General features: G+C 48.1%; 1 protein-coding gene across 5 annotated transcripts in view; it reads right to left on the bottom strand.

Annotated features, from left to right (window-relative positions):
* The window catches only part of DGKG (diacylglycerol kinase gamma), a 242530-nt gene that overhangs the window by 139681 nt on the left and 84574 nt on the right, over positions 1-18275 (bottom strand). For 4 of the 5 annotated variants that reach the window (XR_008628503.1, XR_008628504.1, XM_055126218.1 and 1 more), the window contains 7 exons: positions 12805-12922; positions 10847-10935; positions 8086-8202; positions 7118-7210; positions 5358-5417; positions 2229-2308; positions 979-1053 (listed from right to left, as the gene is read on the bottom strand). Coding sequence is in view for 3 of the 5 variants with exons in the window: in XM_055126218.1 (XP_054982193.1) it covers positions 979-1053; positions 2229-2308; positions 5358-5417; positions 7118-7210; positions 8086-8202; positions 10847-10935; positions 12805-12922 (632 nt within the window). In the remaining 2 variants the exon portion in view is untranslated. The remainder of the gene's footprint in view (positions 1-978; positions 1054-2228; positions 2309-5357; positions 5418-7117; positions 7211-8085; positions 8203-10846; positions 10936-12804; positions 12923-18275) is intronic. The other variant, XM_055126220.1, reaches the window with a different exon arrangement.

Below are 18275 nucleotides of genomic sequence, written 5' to 3'. Positions count from 1 at the left end.
TCAGTGTCCAGGTATCTGGGGACTGGGCCGATGCAGCCCCTGGCCGGCCAGCAGGGGTCTCCAGAAACCCAGGGCTTTGGGTGCCTGTCTGCTAAAGGGACCTGCAGTTCACCAGGAGGGTGCCCCACAGGGACCAGCTGCTCCCCCCGCCCTTCAGTCAGGCTGCAAAGGGGCTGCTGCGTCTCCTCTCATCGCTCTCACACCTTCTGCCCGATGAGCAGTGAAACAGCCCGGTGTCGGCAGAAGGAAGTGGAGGAGGCCCTGGGAAGGAAGCTTAACCTCTCCAATGGACAATCCAGGGGGCCAAGGAGGGGAAGTAATGTCACTGAATATCCATCCAATGGTCGAGACCCCAAAATGCCCAACTCTGGGACACAGGACAGAATTGAGTCAGATGACTGAGTCTGACTCCGGAGCGACTCACTGATCATAATAAGAAACTCTCCTTCCCGGGGCCGATGCCATAGTAGGTAGAGCACTTCCTTGCAGGCAGCAGCCCTGGATTCAATTCTCGTTACAACATATGGTCCTTCAGGTACCGCCAAGGAGTGACCCCTGAGCATCGTAGAGCCAGGATGCTCTTGAGCACTGCTGGATGTGGCCCCCAAACCTAACCCCAACAAAAAACCCCAGAAACTCTCTTTCCCTGATGATTCAAGAAAGACACCAGCAAGCATCGCCTTGCCAGGCCCCCGTGCCTGCCTCTCTGTAGTCGGATGCAAGGGCCTTCCGCGTTCCCTTCTTAGAGAACCATCACCTTGAGCGGGAGGAGACAAAGTCTAGGAGGAGGCTTCCCCGAGTTATACAAACTGGGTGCTCCTGAGTTTCTCCGGGAGAAATAGTAGAGGCAAGGCCAGGAAGCAAGCAGGGGGATGCCGTGGGAAGGAGGGACAGGTCAAGACAGGACAGGCAGGGGGCTAGCGACAGAGTAAGGCATCCTCTTCAGAGGGGAGGGAAGGAAAGACGGTGTCTCCATACCCGGGTGTAGGCCCCCCATTGTCCAGGTTGAAAACTTGTTTGGGGTTGAGCAGATAGTGGAATTTCCGAAGAATTCTATGGGAAAGAGAGAGAGAGAGCCAGAGAAGGAGAATGTTACTGAGGGGGACCACAGCCAGCCAGCACTTCATGGAGAGAAGACCGGGTTCAGGCCTGTAAAGCCCCCATGTCCCAGTCCACTGGTGTCAGCCCCCGCCAACCTTCCCCCCCAATCACTCCCCATCCAAGCTCTTTTCTTGCACAGAGGACAGGGCAGGGACAGAGGCCATACATCCATCCTCCTGGTGGTCTTTGCTTCACGGGCCACTCTTCCCACCCGGTCTCCGATTTAAGGAGTGTGATTCTGCCCTTTGTGGTCACTCAGAGGCCTCAAGAACCCCCTCCCCATAGACCCCGTGGCCTAAACTCTGGGGATCAGGAAGAAATGCAAGAGGTGGGGCTGGGAGAGGGGAGGACTGAGGGAGAGGCCACGCACGGGCTTGGCTTCAGGGTCCAGGTGGAGATAAATCAGGTGCATTCGGGAGACAGCCTCCCCTGGGCACGGGCAGATGGCTTGCGGTTCTTGCTTCAACACAACTTCGAAGCTATTTGACATCTGGATTTCTGAATCTGCCCGGGACCCCACTGCTGAGCCGAGCAGGGTGTTTTGGCTGTGTCTCCCCGCAGGGAGTGCTCCCAGGAGATGGGGCATTTCCTTCGCTAATAGGATGGGTTCTCTGCCTTCTCAGGAGAGGGCAGAGCAGGCATCCCAACAGGTGATCTCACCATATCTCTTTCTCTCTCTGTTCGTTTTTGGGATACAACTGGGCGTGCTTGGGGCTTACTCCCAGCTTTTTACTGAGCAGGGACCATGTGGGATGCTGGGAATCGAACCTGGGTCGGCTGGGTGCAAGGCAAACGCCCTCCCCGCTGTGTTATTGCTCCAGCCCTCACCATATTATCTTAAACCAAGGAGCGGTCAGGGAACCTAGGAAGGAACCTGAGACCCTGGGCTTCCTCTGAGTCATAATAGTGGCTCATGGGACAGACCCCTTGCCACCACCCTGGGAGGGGAGGAACCTTCTCACAGATGAGGAAACTAAGGCACAGGGATATTCAGCCACTCGCCTCAGGGCACCAAGTGGTGGGTGGGAGGGAGGGATGGGATCTGAAGCCAGACTTGCCCATCTCCCAGGGGTGAGGAAGAAAGGCCTTGCATAAAGGGGTCCCGGCTTCTGTTGTGACAAACATACCTTTCTCCTTGTCGCCCTCCACTCTTGGGGTTCACCAAGACCAGCAAAGGGTGGGTACCTGGGGTGGGGATAATCTTATACTTGAAAAGATAAAGGGAAAAAGAAATTAGTTCCGCTTCAGCCAAGAGGGGCAATGAGGTGGGCGGGGCCTTCTGTTCCCACGCAACAACCAAATGCCGCTCATGGGATTGCCCACCCCCACTGGCCAGCACCTTCCAAGCCACCTTCCTGCCAGCTCACGCTCCTGCGCCCACACTGCTCACGGACCTGTGGGCACCTCCACCCAGAAGTACCCACATCGTCTGTGCGAACTGGGCAGACCCGCAACGGCTTTCCTTGTGAAACGTGGCTGGGCCCCAGGGAAGACCCTCTCCTGCCACTTCCTTCCTTGGGAAGTTCCTGAATTCTGGCAGAGGCCCCAGGATTGACAATGCTTAGACTTTCCCTCCCACCTCAGGCGAGTCCTTGAGGCTCTCCCTCAGTTCCCAGAACCTCACATCCGTCATGCCCTGCCCATGCAGAACCTCTAGGGACAGCTCATGACCGAGGGGATCGAGTCAGAGTCACCTCGCCCGTCTCACCCCATTCTCTCTTCTCTCCTCGGACCCTCGCTCCCGTTCCAGCTCGGGCGGGCTCTTCCCTGCCCATGAGTGTGTGTCCTGCACTCTGGCTCTGCTTCAGCTCCAGGCCTGAAATGCCCATTTCCTCCCGGGGGGTAGGGTGGGTGGGTGGCAGAGGGAGGGGGAAGAGCCTCCCCACCTCCAGCTCTGGTTTAAGACCAAGTCACTTTGATGTCACTTTTCCTTGATCCTTACAATGAATGCAATTGCCCTGGGAACACATGCAATTGGATTTCTTTTTTTTTTTTTTGTTTTTGTTTTTGGGTCACACCCGGCGATGCACAGGGGTTACTCCTGGCTCTTCACTCAGGAATTACCCCTGGCGGTGCTCAGGGGACCATATGGGATGCTGGGATTAGAACCCGGGTCGGCTGCGTGCAAGGCAAATGCCCTACCCGCTGTGCTATCGCTCCAGCCCCCAAGCAATTGGATTTCTTTGGGGTTTTTTGTTTTGTTTTGGGTATGGGTTTTCTTGTTTGTTTGTTTGTTTGGCTTTTCTTTTTTGTTAACTTTCTTGGGTAAATGCCTGAAAATATCAACTGTATTTCAAATGTTTCAGGAACAGGGTAGAAAGTGTCCAAGGGAGACTTGGTCGAGGAAAAACACTGGTGCTGGTTGTTCTGGGGGGTTGAGGTGCTGACTCCTGCACAATGGAAAATCTGCAAATAACTTTGAAATCCCCTAAAACTCAACGACACTTTCCCCTTGATATTCTCGGGGTAATTTGTTTCAGGACTTCTGGAGACACTAAAATAAACAGATGTTTAAGTTCTCCGTATTCATGGGCTCAGCTAATTATCAGAGTTGGTGGAAAATGTAGGTGCAGAATCTGTAGCTATGGAAAGCCAACTACATTTACTGGAAATGCTCTGTGCTTTGCCCCCAGCAGGCCTGCATGTGTATATGTATATATATATATATATATATATATATATATATAAGCTCAATTTAACTCATGCTGCTCTCGGGGGAAGTGGAGAACCCGCCCAGCGTCAGATGAGGCGTGGAGTGCTCACTTAACACTTGCGCACTCAGTTGGTGGCTCACTACACACTAAAGGAGCCCTGCTCCAGCCCGTAACTGATGCTACTTCTCTAGGTCTTGAGCTCAAACGCCAGAAAGTCCTGATCTGTGTTGTTTGAAACGGACAGCAGAATTCCTTATGCTCTTTTGAGATGACCTCATCTATCCAGGATAACTAGTTTTGTGACTCCAGAGGCATGTTGGATGAATAATTATTCATCCCCCCAACCCACACCCAGTGGTGCTCAGGGACCACTCCTGACTCTGCTCAGGGGACCATACCAGGATCCACACCATTGTCTCAGATGTGACTGCAGACAGGACAAATGCCTTAGTCTCTGTACTATCTTTTGGCCTACAAGGAGCAATTCTTTATCTCTTTCTATGGAACAATTCTTTACCTAAATATCAAAACTATTCAGCAACTACCATATTTTATTCTGATTTTAAGTAACTTTGGCACCATTTTTTAATAAAGCTTCACACAATAGTTCCATTCCACCTTTTGACAGGAAAAAAGAATCTGGCAAAAGATCTGCATCAATAATGCAGTACAATGTGGTATACACGATGGGCCTTATTTGAAAGGAGCAGATGCAGGATAATCAGACAGATGGCAGCTATGAAAGGATATACCTGCAGAGAGAGCAGGAGAGAGAGAGAGAGAAAGGAAGAGAGAGGGAGAGAGCGGGGAGAGAGAGAGAGGGAGAGGGAGAGAGCAGGGGAGAAAGAGAGAAGGAGAGAGAGAGAGAGAGAGAGAGAGAGAGAGCGCATTCTGCCTTACTTTCTGCCCTTTCAGGTGTCAAAAGCTTTCCCCATTTTAACATCTATCCCTTCTGTTTCCATTTTCAAATCACACTAATCTCCATCCAGGATTTTGAGGGTGGGCTGGGCAGGGATTTCGACACTCCTTTGTAAACCACAAAACAGAAGGCACGAGAGGTGGCCCTAGTTATCTGTGTCCGTTCCTTGCATTCTTGGCCCCTGGCCAGACCATCTTTGCTGCGTTCCCTGGAAATTCGAGAAAGGAGCACATACACCAAGTTGCTCATTAGTGAATCCCAGTCAAAAAATGAGTTTAAGGGTGAAGAACTTTCAGATCTAATTAGCTTTGTTTGGGCAGGTCACATTTTGAAGACAGCTTGGCGGTTTGGGAAAACCTATGGCCTATTTTTAGTCCCTACTCTGGCTACTATTTAAGAAGTGTGTCTACTGAAGTTCTATGTCTCTTACTGCCGAAAGGGTTAAGGATCCTGTTAGGGCTCATTATGGGATTGGCAAAACTCCCTTCTCACCACTAGCCCACAGCCGGGCCATCGAGGGTCACCCAGAGAATGGCAACAGAGTGTCTTGCGAGACATAATGTTTGAGATGAAAAGACAAATGTCGAGACATATGTTTCTCATCTCTCAACCCTGAACCCTGTCCTCTTCTCCACAGCCTTGAGCCACCTGGGACTGGGCACAGAGCCCGGCTGGCAAAGTACCTGCGTTACAGGTTCACCCTTTCCGGTCACGGTGCCATCCGTCTTCCCATCCTGCTTGTCCTGTGAAAAGAGAGGAGAGCAAACCTAGTCTGAAAACCAGAAAGCAGAAGAACAAAACAACAACCAAGGTCTGATACAAAGAAAGGTCAGAAGACAAACGGTGAATATAGAGAAGGAACAGGAAACCAGGGGCGTGTGACAGGATTTTGCCAGTGGGGTTTTGAAAGTTGAAAAAAAAAAAAAAAAAGATGATCTCCAGGGTTTCCGAAGACTGTCAAGGCCTCCTATGGCGTTTTCAGGTGAAACTGGCAAGAATCTGTGCTGATTCTGCCTGTGCTTCAGCCCAGGGAAACTGCTTCTGAGATCTGGGTTAGCACAATGGATGGGGTGTGGAGTAAATTTTTTCCTTAGTGTTTATGTTTAATAATTGTTTGCTGTTTTGGGATGCCTATTTTTAATTTTGGAAGGTTATCTCACATATTGTAAATGCTCAAATCTGCATTTATAACTCTGTGAAAATTTTTTGGGGGGAGGCCCATACCTGCCGGTGCTCGGGGATTAGTCCTGGCTATGTGTTCAGGAATCACTTTGGTGGTGCTCAGGGGACCGTATGGATGCCCTACTCACTGTACTATCACTCCGGCAAATAACTTGGTGAAGTTTGGAGTATGAATATGCCCTTATATTCACACTGGTGGTGTTGGAACACTAAGTGCTTGAAACAACTGTATAATAATTTGTAAATCATGGTATTTTTAATAAAAAATAATTAAAAAAAAAGAATATGCCCTTATGGCAACCATCTCATTAGGCCTAACTCCTTTGTGACTTGATACAATACTGATATTGGCCGACTTTTTAATTTTATATAAAGAAAAGCAGAGAGTGTGTCTTTATTTTTTTTTAATCGAACGTCAAGTCTGAGATGATCCATTTTCTACATCTCTGCATGGTTCACTTCAGCGCAATGTAGTTACATTATAAAAATATGCCTCAGCTTATTCATCTATTAGCCTGCTTCCAGTTCTAAACTCTGTGAATACAGTTGACAAGAACATCCCTGTCCATGCCTTTCGGTGGAATAAGCTTCTCGGGTATGTACCTAGCAGGAAATTTGCCGGGGAATAGATTTTGAGTTTCCACCCTAGTAGATATTGTCAAATGGTCTTTCCAAAGCAATGGTCTCCGCCTGCCCCTCTTTTTTTCACATGAAAAAGGAGCCACTCGTCAAGTTAAGGGTGAGATGTGAGAAATCAGTGGGATTTGGTGACATCTTTAAGGGGAGAGGGCGACAGTTAATGTCTGTGTTCGTTTGAAAAAATGAGTCTTCAACACAGGAGATGAATAGTTTCCTATGGGGTTAAAAGGAGTTTAATTTGGTGCTTTCACTTCCAAGTGGGGTTGAGACAGCTGACTGGACATCCTCCAGGCAGAGCGAGATCCAGGCTTGGAACAGAGGAGAGAGTGACAGGGCCAGGCCCGGGAGGTCTGACCATGCAGAGGGAGAGTGGAGGGTCTGTGAGCTGGGCTCTCTGCCAGGAGCTTGGGATGATGTGGGAAACACGATGGGCACCTCCGAGGATTGTGGGAGCAGCGGAAATCAGTTCCTACAGGAGAGTTGGCTCTCGCAATGAGACTGGGCAGCACCAGCGGAAACACCGATTCTCGGGATTGTGGAGAAAAAGCTTGGCGGGAAGAGGCAGGATGCTACCCACGTCTGTGAGCTGAGAAATGAGGAGCCGGGTGGCGGCAGCACTTACCCGGGTGACTGGGCATATCGAGGTGGGCAGCAGAATGTGGTCTCTCAGCTCGCCACCGTCGCACAAGGTGGACACCTCACACTTGCGGTGAGACTGGGGGTGCAAATGACGAAGAGGAGAGTGAGTGACAGAGTCAAAGCAACGTCCAGTGGGAGGCTTTAGAGTGTGCTGGAAGGCCGGGGTCTAGTTTCCCCCCAAATCCTGACACCCCGATGGCATTGGCAATATTGCTCTGTGTGTGTGTGTGCGTGGGTTAAGAGATGCCGAGCCCGCTGTGGGCAGAGAGAAGGAGACCCAAGTCCCCTGGGGTAAACTGGTCAGAGTGGGTCTGTGGCCCTCAGGTGAGTCCTGGGCCTCCCTGAGCTATGTGCTCTCGAGGGCCTGAGTTCCTGGAAGAAAACAAACCTTGAGGAGCAAACTCACGGGAGGCCAGATGAAAACCACCCACTACGTTGGGCATTTGAGACTCTGATTTGGAGGCATGTTCTTTTGGTGGCTGATACCTAAGGAAGGGGATCAGGTGTGGCCCTACAGGCCTCCCCAGAGAGGACACGGACATGAGCTGGGGCGATGAGGCAGCTGTGAGGCGTGTGCCTTCCTCTGACACCTGGGGATCAGCAGTGCTGGTGCTCAGTTCCCCTCCTGCTGACAGTGACCCAGGGCCCACAGGTCAACTGCTGGCTGCTTTTCACGGCTGCCCAGATACACAGACATTACACCGGCCAGTTCCTCCTAGTTGGTGCTTGCCCCACTGGTACCCTTCTGGGGGTGTCTCTCGGTGATCATTGGAGGCACTGCTGACTCCGGTCACTGAGTGGGGGTTCTCGGAGCCCCCCCACAATTCTGCTTCCCTGACCTGTTCATGCCCTCTAGTGGCACATCCATGGCTTCCTGGCTGCACCCTGTGCAGGAAAAAAAAAAAAAGATCACACTGAAAAGAAGCAGGGCAGCCCTGGGTGCAGACCCACCGTCATCCGGCACCACACGCAGTGCCGCGCTGTGACACTCTGATAGCACTTGATACTTTTATGGCACCGGTCACACTTGACGGAGCAGTTCCCTTCCACCCACGCGTGCTGCATCACCTGCAGGAGGGAAGGGAAGGATACCAGGGAAGGCCGCAGAACCACGTTTCCAGATTCTGGACCTGAGCAAAAGGGTACGGGGAGTGGAGGGCGCAGCTTCCTGTCTAGCCATGCCCTTATTGGATGCTTTGCTGAATGGCCCCGAGGTGGTCCCTTCCTGCCCAACTGCCGGCATGCAGAGTTGCCCTGACTACAAGTCTCTGGGCGACCTGGGTGACGCTGTCTGGCAACTGCACCTGTCTTGTAGAACTTGCAGAGCAATATGCTCGTGTGCGCAAAGTCATTTGTGTTTGGAGGACATCAAGTTTCAATTATGAGTGAATCAAGCTGCAAAGAATTGTTGGTAAAATTGTTGTTCTAGAGCAGAGGTTCCCAAACTGAGTAGAACTAAGGTAGTGCTCCCCACCCCCTACCTTTAAGGAAAAAAAAAAGCACAAAAAAACCCCACAAACTACTGTATCTTCTTTAAGTCTACTTTCTTAAAGGGAGCAAAAAGTAGCTCCCCTGAACTGCCTCGGAGGCTACGGTCACACCCCCCCAATTCAGCACCCTGAGGGGATGGTGTTTAAAGAGCACTGTTCTAAAGGATGTGCCATGTTTATTTCATAACCTCTCATCTTTTGCCATACACCCCTGAGAGTATAAAAACTGTGGATTTCACCTTTGATAGAATTGCATAACCTTTCACTTTTACTGTTAGCTTTGGAAACACATCCGGCGATGCTCAGGGCTTACTCCTGGTTGTGTGATCAGGGATCACTCTTGGTAGACTCAGAGGACCATATGGGTGCTGGGGTTCAAACCTGGGTCAACCACATGTAAGGCAAGCACCTTGCTCATTGTGCTATCTCTCTGGTCCCTGTATAATTTTAAAAACATGGTTTTAAAAATAAGTATTTTGTGATTCATTACCATTTTGGACTTTAATCTCTAATACCCTGGGGTCATGTTAAGATTTCTTGGGCAAAAAAAGGAGTGATGATTGGGAAAGTTTAAAACGCACTGCCTGGTCCTTATACCACTTTGGCAAAAGCAAACAAGTGAGGTTTCGGAGAGATTAAGTGACTAGCCGGGGTGCCAAGGTTGCTAAGAGTCCCTGCAAGGATTCAGAGTCAAGCCTCCTGCCACCGCCTTGCCATCTCTCTCCACTTCTGGGCTGAGGAGAGATGGTGAAGGTCTTGTGTTGCCCTCTGGAAGCTCAGAATACTGTGAATGTGCTAGTTTGCCAGGGGCCTGTGTCTTTTCTGTGTGTGGTGGTGGCCGGAGTGGAGACAGGGGGCCTGGCTGAGGATGAAAGGGCCGAGTGAGCCCTGGTGAAAGAGACAGGCACGAAAGGTGCGTATGGCGTGAGTGGAAGGAACAGATGAGCAGTCATGCGGTGTCTCATGGGGCATGCATGCAAGTATGTACTTGGAGGTATCCTTCTGGAATCCTTTGGGGACCTCTGTCTGTCACTTCCACTTGCTAACCTCTCTCGACTCAGACTCCTCAATGCACTGACTGCTCCCTCTGCCAGGCACGATCACGCTTTAACCCTGCTCAGCCTTGCTTGTCTGCTTTGTATTGGTTTGGGAGGTCACACCTGGCTGTGCTCAGCGCTGATTCCCGACTCTTTCCCAGAGATCACTCCTGGTGGGCTTGGAGGACCATATAAGGTGCTTAGGATTGAATAAGGGAAGTGTCTTACCACTACACTCTCTCTCTGGCCCCAAACCCTACTCATCTTAAGGAGAGTCTTATTTCCAGAGTGGCACTACTTAGTGGCCAAGTGAGAACCCAGGAAACCATTCCTGACTTCTTCCCCTCTCTCATCTCTTCCATCTGCATCACCAAGTCCTGGTGATAATACCTCCAATTTCTTTCTCTAATTCTCCCTTTATCTTCACTATGGACTATCAAAACACCCAACAACCGGGTCAGTAAGTGGAAATTCAGCACCGACATGGTCCTCCTCTGCTTTCTCTCCTGCACCATGGTTAGCGATGAACCGAACTGTCAAGCCCAGTTGGATTTTTGTGTGTTCATGGTCTTCAGTAATGCTTAGTGGCATGCTTGGCCAGTGGCTCACCTGACACCACAAGACCACCCTCAGGCTGGGTCAAGTATTCTCAGTCCTAGTCCTACCAAACCAAGTATGGGTTCCAAAGGAAGCCACTTCAGCATGGCCATGCACTTGGGTCAACTTCCATCCGGGGCTCCTTGTCCTCTTAATGTCTTGAGAATTCCTCTTGGTTTTGGTTTAAGACACAACTGAAATGCCACTTCCTTGTGACACTCTTTCTGGTTACCTTGCTGGCCAACTCTAGGTCTCAACACAGTACAACTATTATCACACATTTCACCTCCCCTCCCTCCCCCACCTCTTTCCTTCTTTCCCTCCCTGCACCTTCCCTGTCCCTCCCCCATCATAGTCCTCTAGCAGGCTGAGCACCTAACCTGTATGCCCCTAGCACAGTGCATGTGGTGGCACCCGAGAGATGCTAAATGGACTGATGGATGAACAAGATGCTTAAGGGGGGTTGCCGAGGCAGTGCCGAGCAAGAAGGTAAAGCTCCCACAGCCCCTTCTTGCCCAGCATCTGCAATGACGGACATGTGGTCCCAGATGCACCATGCAGTAGCACAAAGCAAAAGATGTCACCAACCTCATTGCCTTTTTTGGATTTTGAGTACGTTTTGACACATCCAGGAATGTTTTTGGATACACAGCGCTCATGGACAGTGTATTTACAGTCTGAAACAAGAAAACACAGAGAATGCTTGTGAGTGAACACCTAGGAAAGGCCCAACCACTGCGCTTGACATAAGGCCCAGCTGTCTCACTGGGGGCCACAGGGAGCTGGCCTTTCCTAGAGGAAGATGTAATGTCTCAAATTGAGAAGAGAACTAGCTGGAGAAGAGGGTCAGACCTGCCTCTACACTCTCTGTTCTGCCCCACTACTTTTCAGGGTAGACAGCTGACATGGTGGGAAAACATTGCCAGCGAGGTGCTTTTTCCTGCAGGGGATGAAAGGCGTCATCATCCTCTTAGGCCAATGCTGGATGTGTGCAGGGGTGTTAGGGAGGACAGAAAGGTCGGGGGCCTGGGAAAACACAGACCTGGGCCCAAGCTCGGGCTCTGTCACTTTCATAAACCTATTCTCGGGAAAGCTGTTGCACCTCTCAAAGATTCAGAGTCTTCCAGAAAATGAAAGTAAAATCCTCTATCTTTCTCGGTGCAGGGCTTTTGCAACACGAAGTGAGGTCATCTGTATAAAGTAGCATGTGTCTTGTTTGGAACAGTTATTCCACAAATGATTATTGTTATGGTTAGGGCCGCGACTACTTAACTGCTGTGCAAACACCACAGGCCTCGACCCCTTCAGGAAGCAGACAGAGGCTGTCAGCACGGCCGAGAGCTGCTGAGCCCATGGGTTCTGCAAAGGCTCTGGGCCCATGCCTCAGTCTGTTTGCTGGTGGACATTTGCCCAGTTTTGTTAAGACGGTCTTTATGGCTGAGGTGACTTCCTCCCTGGGGACCTGGACCACACCCGAGGGCCCTTCTGGCAGTACCCTCCCCACACCCCATAGTCTCTGGCGAGTGTTAGCTGAACAGATGTTTTAAGACTAGCCGGCAGATTTAGCTGTAAAAAGCAATATCACATAAATTATTTTGTGGCTGCTAAGGGCACAGGCTTTGGGGGGGTGGGTTGGGAAAATGGGGACAACGGTGGAGGGAAGGTCACGCTAGTGGTAGGATTGGTGCTGGATTATAGAAAGCCTGTTACAAAAGCATCAAGACTTTGTAAACCGGAGTGTCAAAGAAGAGTTGCCAGAACTCTTCTCATTTACTCTAGTTCCTATGGTCTTCTCATTGCAGCAACCCTCTTTCTCTTCGCTTCCAGAATTTTCCCTCTTTCCTGGGGCATTCCCTTCATTCTTCCATCCTTTTCCTCCATCTCTTTTTCCTGCTCTCCTTTCTAGTCTTACTCCATCCTTTTTCTTTTTTGGGTCACACCTGGCAATGCACAGGGGTTACTTCTGGCTCATGCACTCAGGAATAACTCCTGCTGGTGTTCGGGGGACCATCTGGGATGCTGGGCATCGAACCTGGGTCGCTCTGTGGAAGGCAAAGGCCCTACCCGCTGTGCTATTGCTCCAGCCCGCCATCCTTTTTCAAGTGTGTGCTTGTCCTTTTGACTTTAATAAATGGGTTATAAAGCAAAACCAATGGAATGTTTTCCTTTCAATGGCCAATATAGTTTGATATGGCTTAATAATTTTTAAGACTCAGGTTCTTACCACCCAGGATATTGGCAGACAAAACCCCCCAAATTAATAGGCGCTGCTTTCAAATTAGGTAAAAACCTAATTCATTCCCCCCTCCCCTGCCCCAGGCCCCACCCCGAGAGAGTTATCGGCCCATGACAGGATTCCAACAATAGCACAATTCTAGTCCACTTGACTGGGGTAGGGAACAAAAACATCACGGAGAGTTTCGCTTTATTCCCTGCTGATGGCATAATCTGGGTGGGCCCTCACGCTGGGAAGCAGAAAGGACACGTGTACTTTCCATGGTTCAGTCACATGCTCGTGGACAAGGCTGTGAGGGATGAGTACTCACAGATGCAGCACAGGCCTTGCTTCCGGACACCCATCAGCATGATGTGGCAGAAGTTGCAGTAGGTTGGTTTCTTGAAGTGCTTCATGACCCAGGCATGCCTCCCGTCACCCTTGGAGCCCTGTAGAGAAAACAGAGCAGTGAGAGACTGAATGGGGGCCCCTAAAAACGTCCATGACTCCCCTCCCATAGATTTTTCTTTTCTCTAAAAAGACTTCTGTGCTGGAGTGATAGCACAGCGGGTAGGGCGTTTGCCTTGCACGCAGCTGACCCAGATTCGATTTCTCTGACCCTCTTGGAGCTCCCGGCAAGCTACCGAGAGTATCCCGCCCACACGGCAGAGCTTGGCAAGCTATCTGTGCTGTATTCGATATGCCAAAAACAGTAACAACAAGTCTCGCAATGGAGACGTTACTGGTGCCTGCTCGAGCAAATCGATGAACAACCGGACGACAATGCTAAAAAGACTTCTGAGCATCTTTGGAAGACAAGATATTCATTCGTTTCTCTTTTCTTCTAGAACTCTTGAAAAAGAGACACAGATCAAAACAAAGTTCTTCATGTAGACATATTTTTTAAAGCTAGCAAATATTTAAAACTGAACTATAAGAGTTGGAGCAGATATAGGTGAGATAAAATATACCTTCTTTTATGAGTGAAGTGTAAAGCAGAATACATTCCTATCTATTTGCGTATCTTTCATCTGTCTGTCCATTCATCTATATATCTGTTACTTTTATCTGTGTCTATATATCCACACACCTATCCTATTTATCAGAACTGTTCTACTAAATTCTGCTTTAATGAGAAAGCAGAATGCAAATTTGATGACCTACTTTTCTTTTCTTTTTTTAAAAAAATTTAAAATATTTTATTGAATCACCATGAGATAGTTACAAGCTTTCATGTTTGGGTTACAATCTCACAATGATCAAACACCCATCCCTCCATCAGTGCACATTCCCCACCACCAATATCCCGGGTATACCCCCCTTTCCCACCCTTCCCCTGACTCTAAGGCAGACAATATTCCCCATACTCTCTCTCTACTTTTGGGCATTATAGCTTGCAACACAGACACTGAGAGGGATGACCTACTTTTCTGTCTACCTACCTACTTATGTATCTGTCTTCCATCTGTCCATCTATCCACATATATATCTATTTCAATTTTCTATCCATCTATTTAACAACATTTCAAAGGTTTACATTTGACTTTTAAAATATACTTCTTGGATTCTACCTCAAAGAAATAATTTTTGAAAAACATACATTTTCCTTCTTTTTCAGCTGTTTAACCTACAATATTTAAAACAATGAAAAGCAGCAGGAGAGGTAATATAGCAGGGAGGATGTTTGCCTTGCATGTGGCCAACCTGGGTTTGATCCCTGGCATCCCATATGGTCCCTCAAGTACTGCCAGGAGTAATTTCTGAGTACAGAGCCAGGAGTAGCCCCTGAGCATCACTGGATGTGACCCAAAAACCAACCAACCAAACAAACAAAAACCAAACAAACAAATCAAACCAAAACAAAAAAACAAACTGAAAAGCTAAAGGGCCTGGTAGGGTGCTTGCCTTGCAAGACAGGCCTAGGTTCGAGTACTGGTACCCATATGGTCTCCCAAGACTGCCAGGATTGGTCCCTGAGGACAAAGTAAGAAGTAAGTCCTGAGCACCATCGGGTGAGACGCCCAAACAAAAAGAAGCTAGAAATATCTGAATGGTCTTAAAATCATCAAAGGGTAGTATTGGACATTTGTAGAATTTCATTTTAAGTGGCCAGCAAAAAAATCTATTTTGCAATACTTTTATAATATTGATGCCATGGGAAATATTTATGATACCATCTTTTTGTTTGTTTGGGGGGATATACCAGCAGTGCTCATGGTTTAGTTCTGGGTCTGTGCTCAGAGATCACTCCTGACAGTGCTTAAGGAAGTATTTGTGGTGTCGGGGATTGAAATAGGGTCAGCAAAGTCCCTTATATACCTGTCCTATTTATCAGAACTGTGATACCATGTTTAATGAGAAAGCAGAATGCAAATTTGATCACACATTATGACTTTAATTTTACATAAGATCTTTTATGGGAAGAAAAGTCTCTAAGCTATCAATAAGGGTTAGTTGCACTTAATATCACTGTGATTTTTTTTAATTCTCTAATTTATACTTTCTTTTGAATTTTCCAGACTCTAGAGTGAGCTTGTACTAGTTTTGTAATCCAGAAAAAAAGTTCAGTGAAAAGAACACATGTCTCTTATTGACTTTTCTTTTTTTCTTTTTGGGTCACACTCGGCGATGCACAGGGGTTACTCCTGGCTCATGCACTCAGGAATCACCCCTGGCGGGGTTCAGGGGGCCATATGGGATGGTGGGAATGAAACCCGGGTCGGCCATGTGCAAGGCAAACGCCCTACTCACTGTGCTATTGCTCCAGCCCCTCCCCCCATTGACTTTTAGTGCAACAGGTGAAATAGTTAAGAAGTTGAGAGAGGATTAAGTCTTTTCCTGCCCAGAATTATTATCCTTGCCTCTGAAGTAAATTCTTCCCTACCTCAGAGATAAGCCACACTTCCTGCAGTCACACACCTGGTCTGGACACTTCAGGACTTTTAGCCTCACTGAAGCTTGTGGCTTTAGGAACATCCCCCACAGACACTATCCCTGAAACTTTTTCAAAGACTCCACACACAAAAAATTCGCCCTCCGAGGCTGGTCGTGAGGTCAGTGAAACTACCACAGGTAGAGTAAGATCGAGTCAGGGTCTGGGAATCCTACACGCTGGACTCAAACCCCAAGCCAGGTCCTATTTCCGGGTTTGTGCGGGTCAGGGTCAGATCTGCTCGTGTGCCCCATGCCTGCCCCTCTTCCTCTCCATTCAAGGATCTCCCATTTGCTGCTCTCCCGACCCCTGAGGTCTTTCCTTCTCACCCATCACTTCAAAATCCTGTTTTCACCAAGACTTCTATAGAATCACAGCCGTTTAGTCCCCCTGATGGTTCCCACGTTAGTTAATCGATCCAGAAATCCAACAAACGGTTCAGTAAAGAATTGGTTCGTTCATTTCTTTGTGTTTCTGTAAGAAGTGAAAGAATGTGAGTGAAGTTCGTGATCTACTGCATGACACGTGGTAGTGAAAAAAGTGTTAGGCAGACACTAGAGACATAGGAAGCCAAGTGCTGTCTTGTGGGTAGGAGGTAGATTTAGGCTGTTCTAGAGAGCAGACTTGGAGGAGTTGCCTACATAGCCCAAAGCCACAATGTGAGATGGTCAAGGACCCAGCCAGTCGTCAACAGGGCCTTTGAGAGAAAAAAGAGAAATCCCAGCACTTTCAGCATCCAGCTTCTTTTTCTCGGAGACCAGAGACTATCACTGACCTGAGAAATACCTTAATTAACTGAGTCAGTTGGCGAACGAACTTTCCTTTCTGTTTTCATAGCTACAGGGTAATATGGCAATAGATCCTTTCAGAGGCTGCAGTGACATTTCTGCTTGAGTTATAGCACCATCCTGTGGCTCTAGCGGGGCAGCAAGTCGGAAGTGGTGGGATGGGGAGGAGTCATTCTGCGCATGCCTAGTTTAATGCTGTCATTGTATTCAAGGGCAGAGGCTTCCTACAGATCCTGTTCTGAGTTCCCAGACCTCTCAGCGGTCGTGTGTATGCATGCGTGCGTGCGTGCGTGAGTGTAGTATGTGTGTGTGTGTGTGTGTGTTTACACGCGGGTGTGAAATGTGGTTTATTAAACATAAAATATTTAATTTTGTGCAATTAAAAAAGAAAATCATAAAACGTTTAAGAGCCAATTTCACATTTGCTTTTTTGTTGGCTATTTTCCTGATGTAAGTTATGGTTTCTTCTAAGGCCGATTTGACACAGAAGAAGGGTGAAGCGATATTCGGCTTCACCTTCTCCATAAAACATAAACAGTGAATCCTACTGTGCAGTATTAGGGTCATTTTAAATACAGCACATCTAAACAGAAAACATAAATTGTTTTGGACCAGAGCAATAGCACAGAGAGTAAGGCATTTGCCAGCTCCCCATATAGTCCTCTGCCAGGAGTAAATCCTGAGCACGACTCCTGCAATTTTTTTTGTTTCCTTGTGACTTAAACATCCCTGTTCCCATGTGTAAGATGAAAACTAAGCACAGTAGACAGCCCCCAGCTCATTATTCCACTTTTATTTGGGTAAAATCCTGAGTGAATATTGAGAGCAGAAAGTAAATCTTACTTCTCTGAATGTCCCCAACTCCTAAATCATGTGGAGTCTCGTGTAGTCTCTAATATAGAGAGATCCCAGAAGGAACCATTGAATGAGGCAGGTACCTGCTGTTACTGCAAGTGGAAGGTGGTCCTTGCTAACCACTTGATAAACACTAAGCAGGTGCCCATGGACAAGTCTTTTTCCTCTGTGGCCCTCCATCTATAAAACGAGGGTAAGAAAACTCTTCTCCAGCTCTGACTTTTTTTTTTTCTTTTTGGGTCACACCCGGCGATGCACAGGGGTCACTCCTGGCTCTGCACTCAGGAATTACCCCTGGCGGTGCTCAGGGGACCATATGGGATGCTGGGAATCGAACCCGGGTCGGCCGCGTGCAAGGCAAATGCCCTACCCGCTGTGCTATCACTCCAGCCCCCAGCTCTGACTTTTCTAAGAACTAAGAAGGGAGTTGAGTAGATTCTGGTTGCTTCATTTCTTCCTAGCCCTTGGAAAGATCTGGACACACCATGAGTTGAGTATAGGATTCTTAGTTCTTGGGTGTTGAAATGAAGGTTTAGCTATTGTCCAGAATTACAGATATGACAGATGGTGACACTGTGGGCAGTGATAGCCTATGTACTCCCTACTCTGGTACAATATGAGATTCCTTAGTACATCCCACACTTGATCTCATTTGGTTCTTGATCCCTTGGCCATAAACTCTCTCTTCTACTATTTTTCCCCCACCAAATAAATAAGACCCATGCTTGGGAACAAGACTCAATATCCTCTTGTCTTTCTCCATGATCTTCAGGGCTGGAGAAGACAGACCATTGAGTTTCTTCCCATTGGTCTCACTCCTAAGTGATGAGGTGTGAGTGCAGGACCTTAGAAATCAGATCCAAATGCATTCTGGCTCCTCCTTTTACTGCTCAGGTTCAGAATCTTAGCTTGTATCACAGAAATTGGGAGCAATACCCAGTTGTTATTGATTTCTGGATAAAATAGTAACCTAAAATGTCCCCAACTCACACCAGATCACAATTTTTCCTTTCCCTTTTTGCTTCCTCACTCACCCCCATCTTAGCTTTTGGGAAAACTTTCCTTGTGGCAAAGGTAAGATTCTTCCTCTACATTTCCTGCTATGATTGCCCTTTGTTTGGTTGCTTTTAAGCTTCTAGTGGGTGATTATGCCCCTTCATAGCTCTCAGAACTTTATATGTGATATTTTATGAAGTGTGTAATGAATGAATAAATAGGAACCTATAA

This window comes from Sorex araneus, chromosome 2, assembly GCF_027595985.1.
Source record: "Sorex araneus isolate mSorAra2 chromosome 2, mSorAra2.pri, whole genome shotgun sequence".
Lineage (NCBI taxonomy): Eukaryota > Metazoa > Chordata > Mammalia > Eulipotyphla > Soricidae > Sorex > Sorex araneus.
The sequence above is the reverse complement of the archived record's forward strand: the minus strand, read 5'-3'. Positions and strand labels throughout refer to the sequence as shown.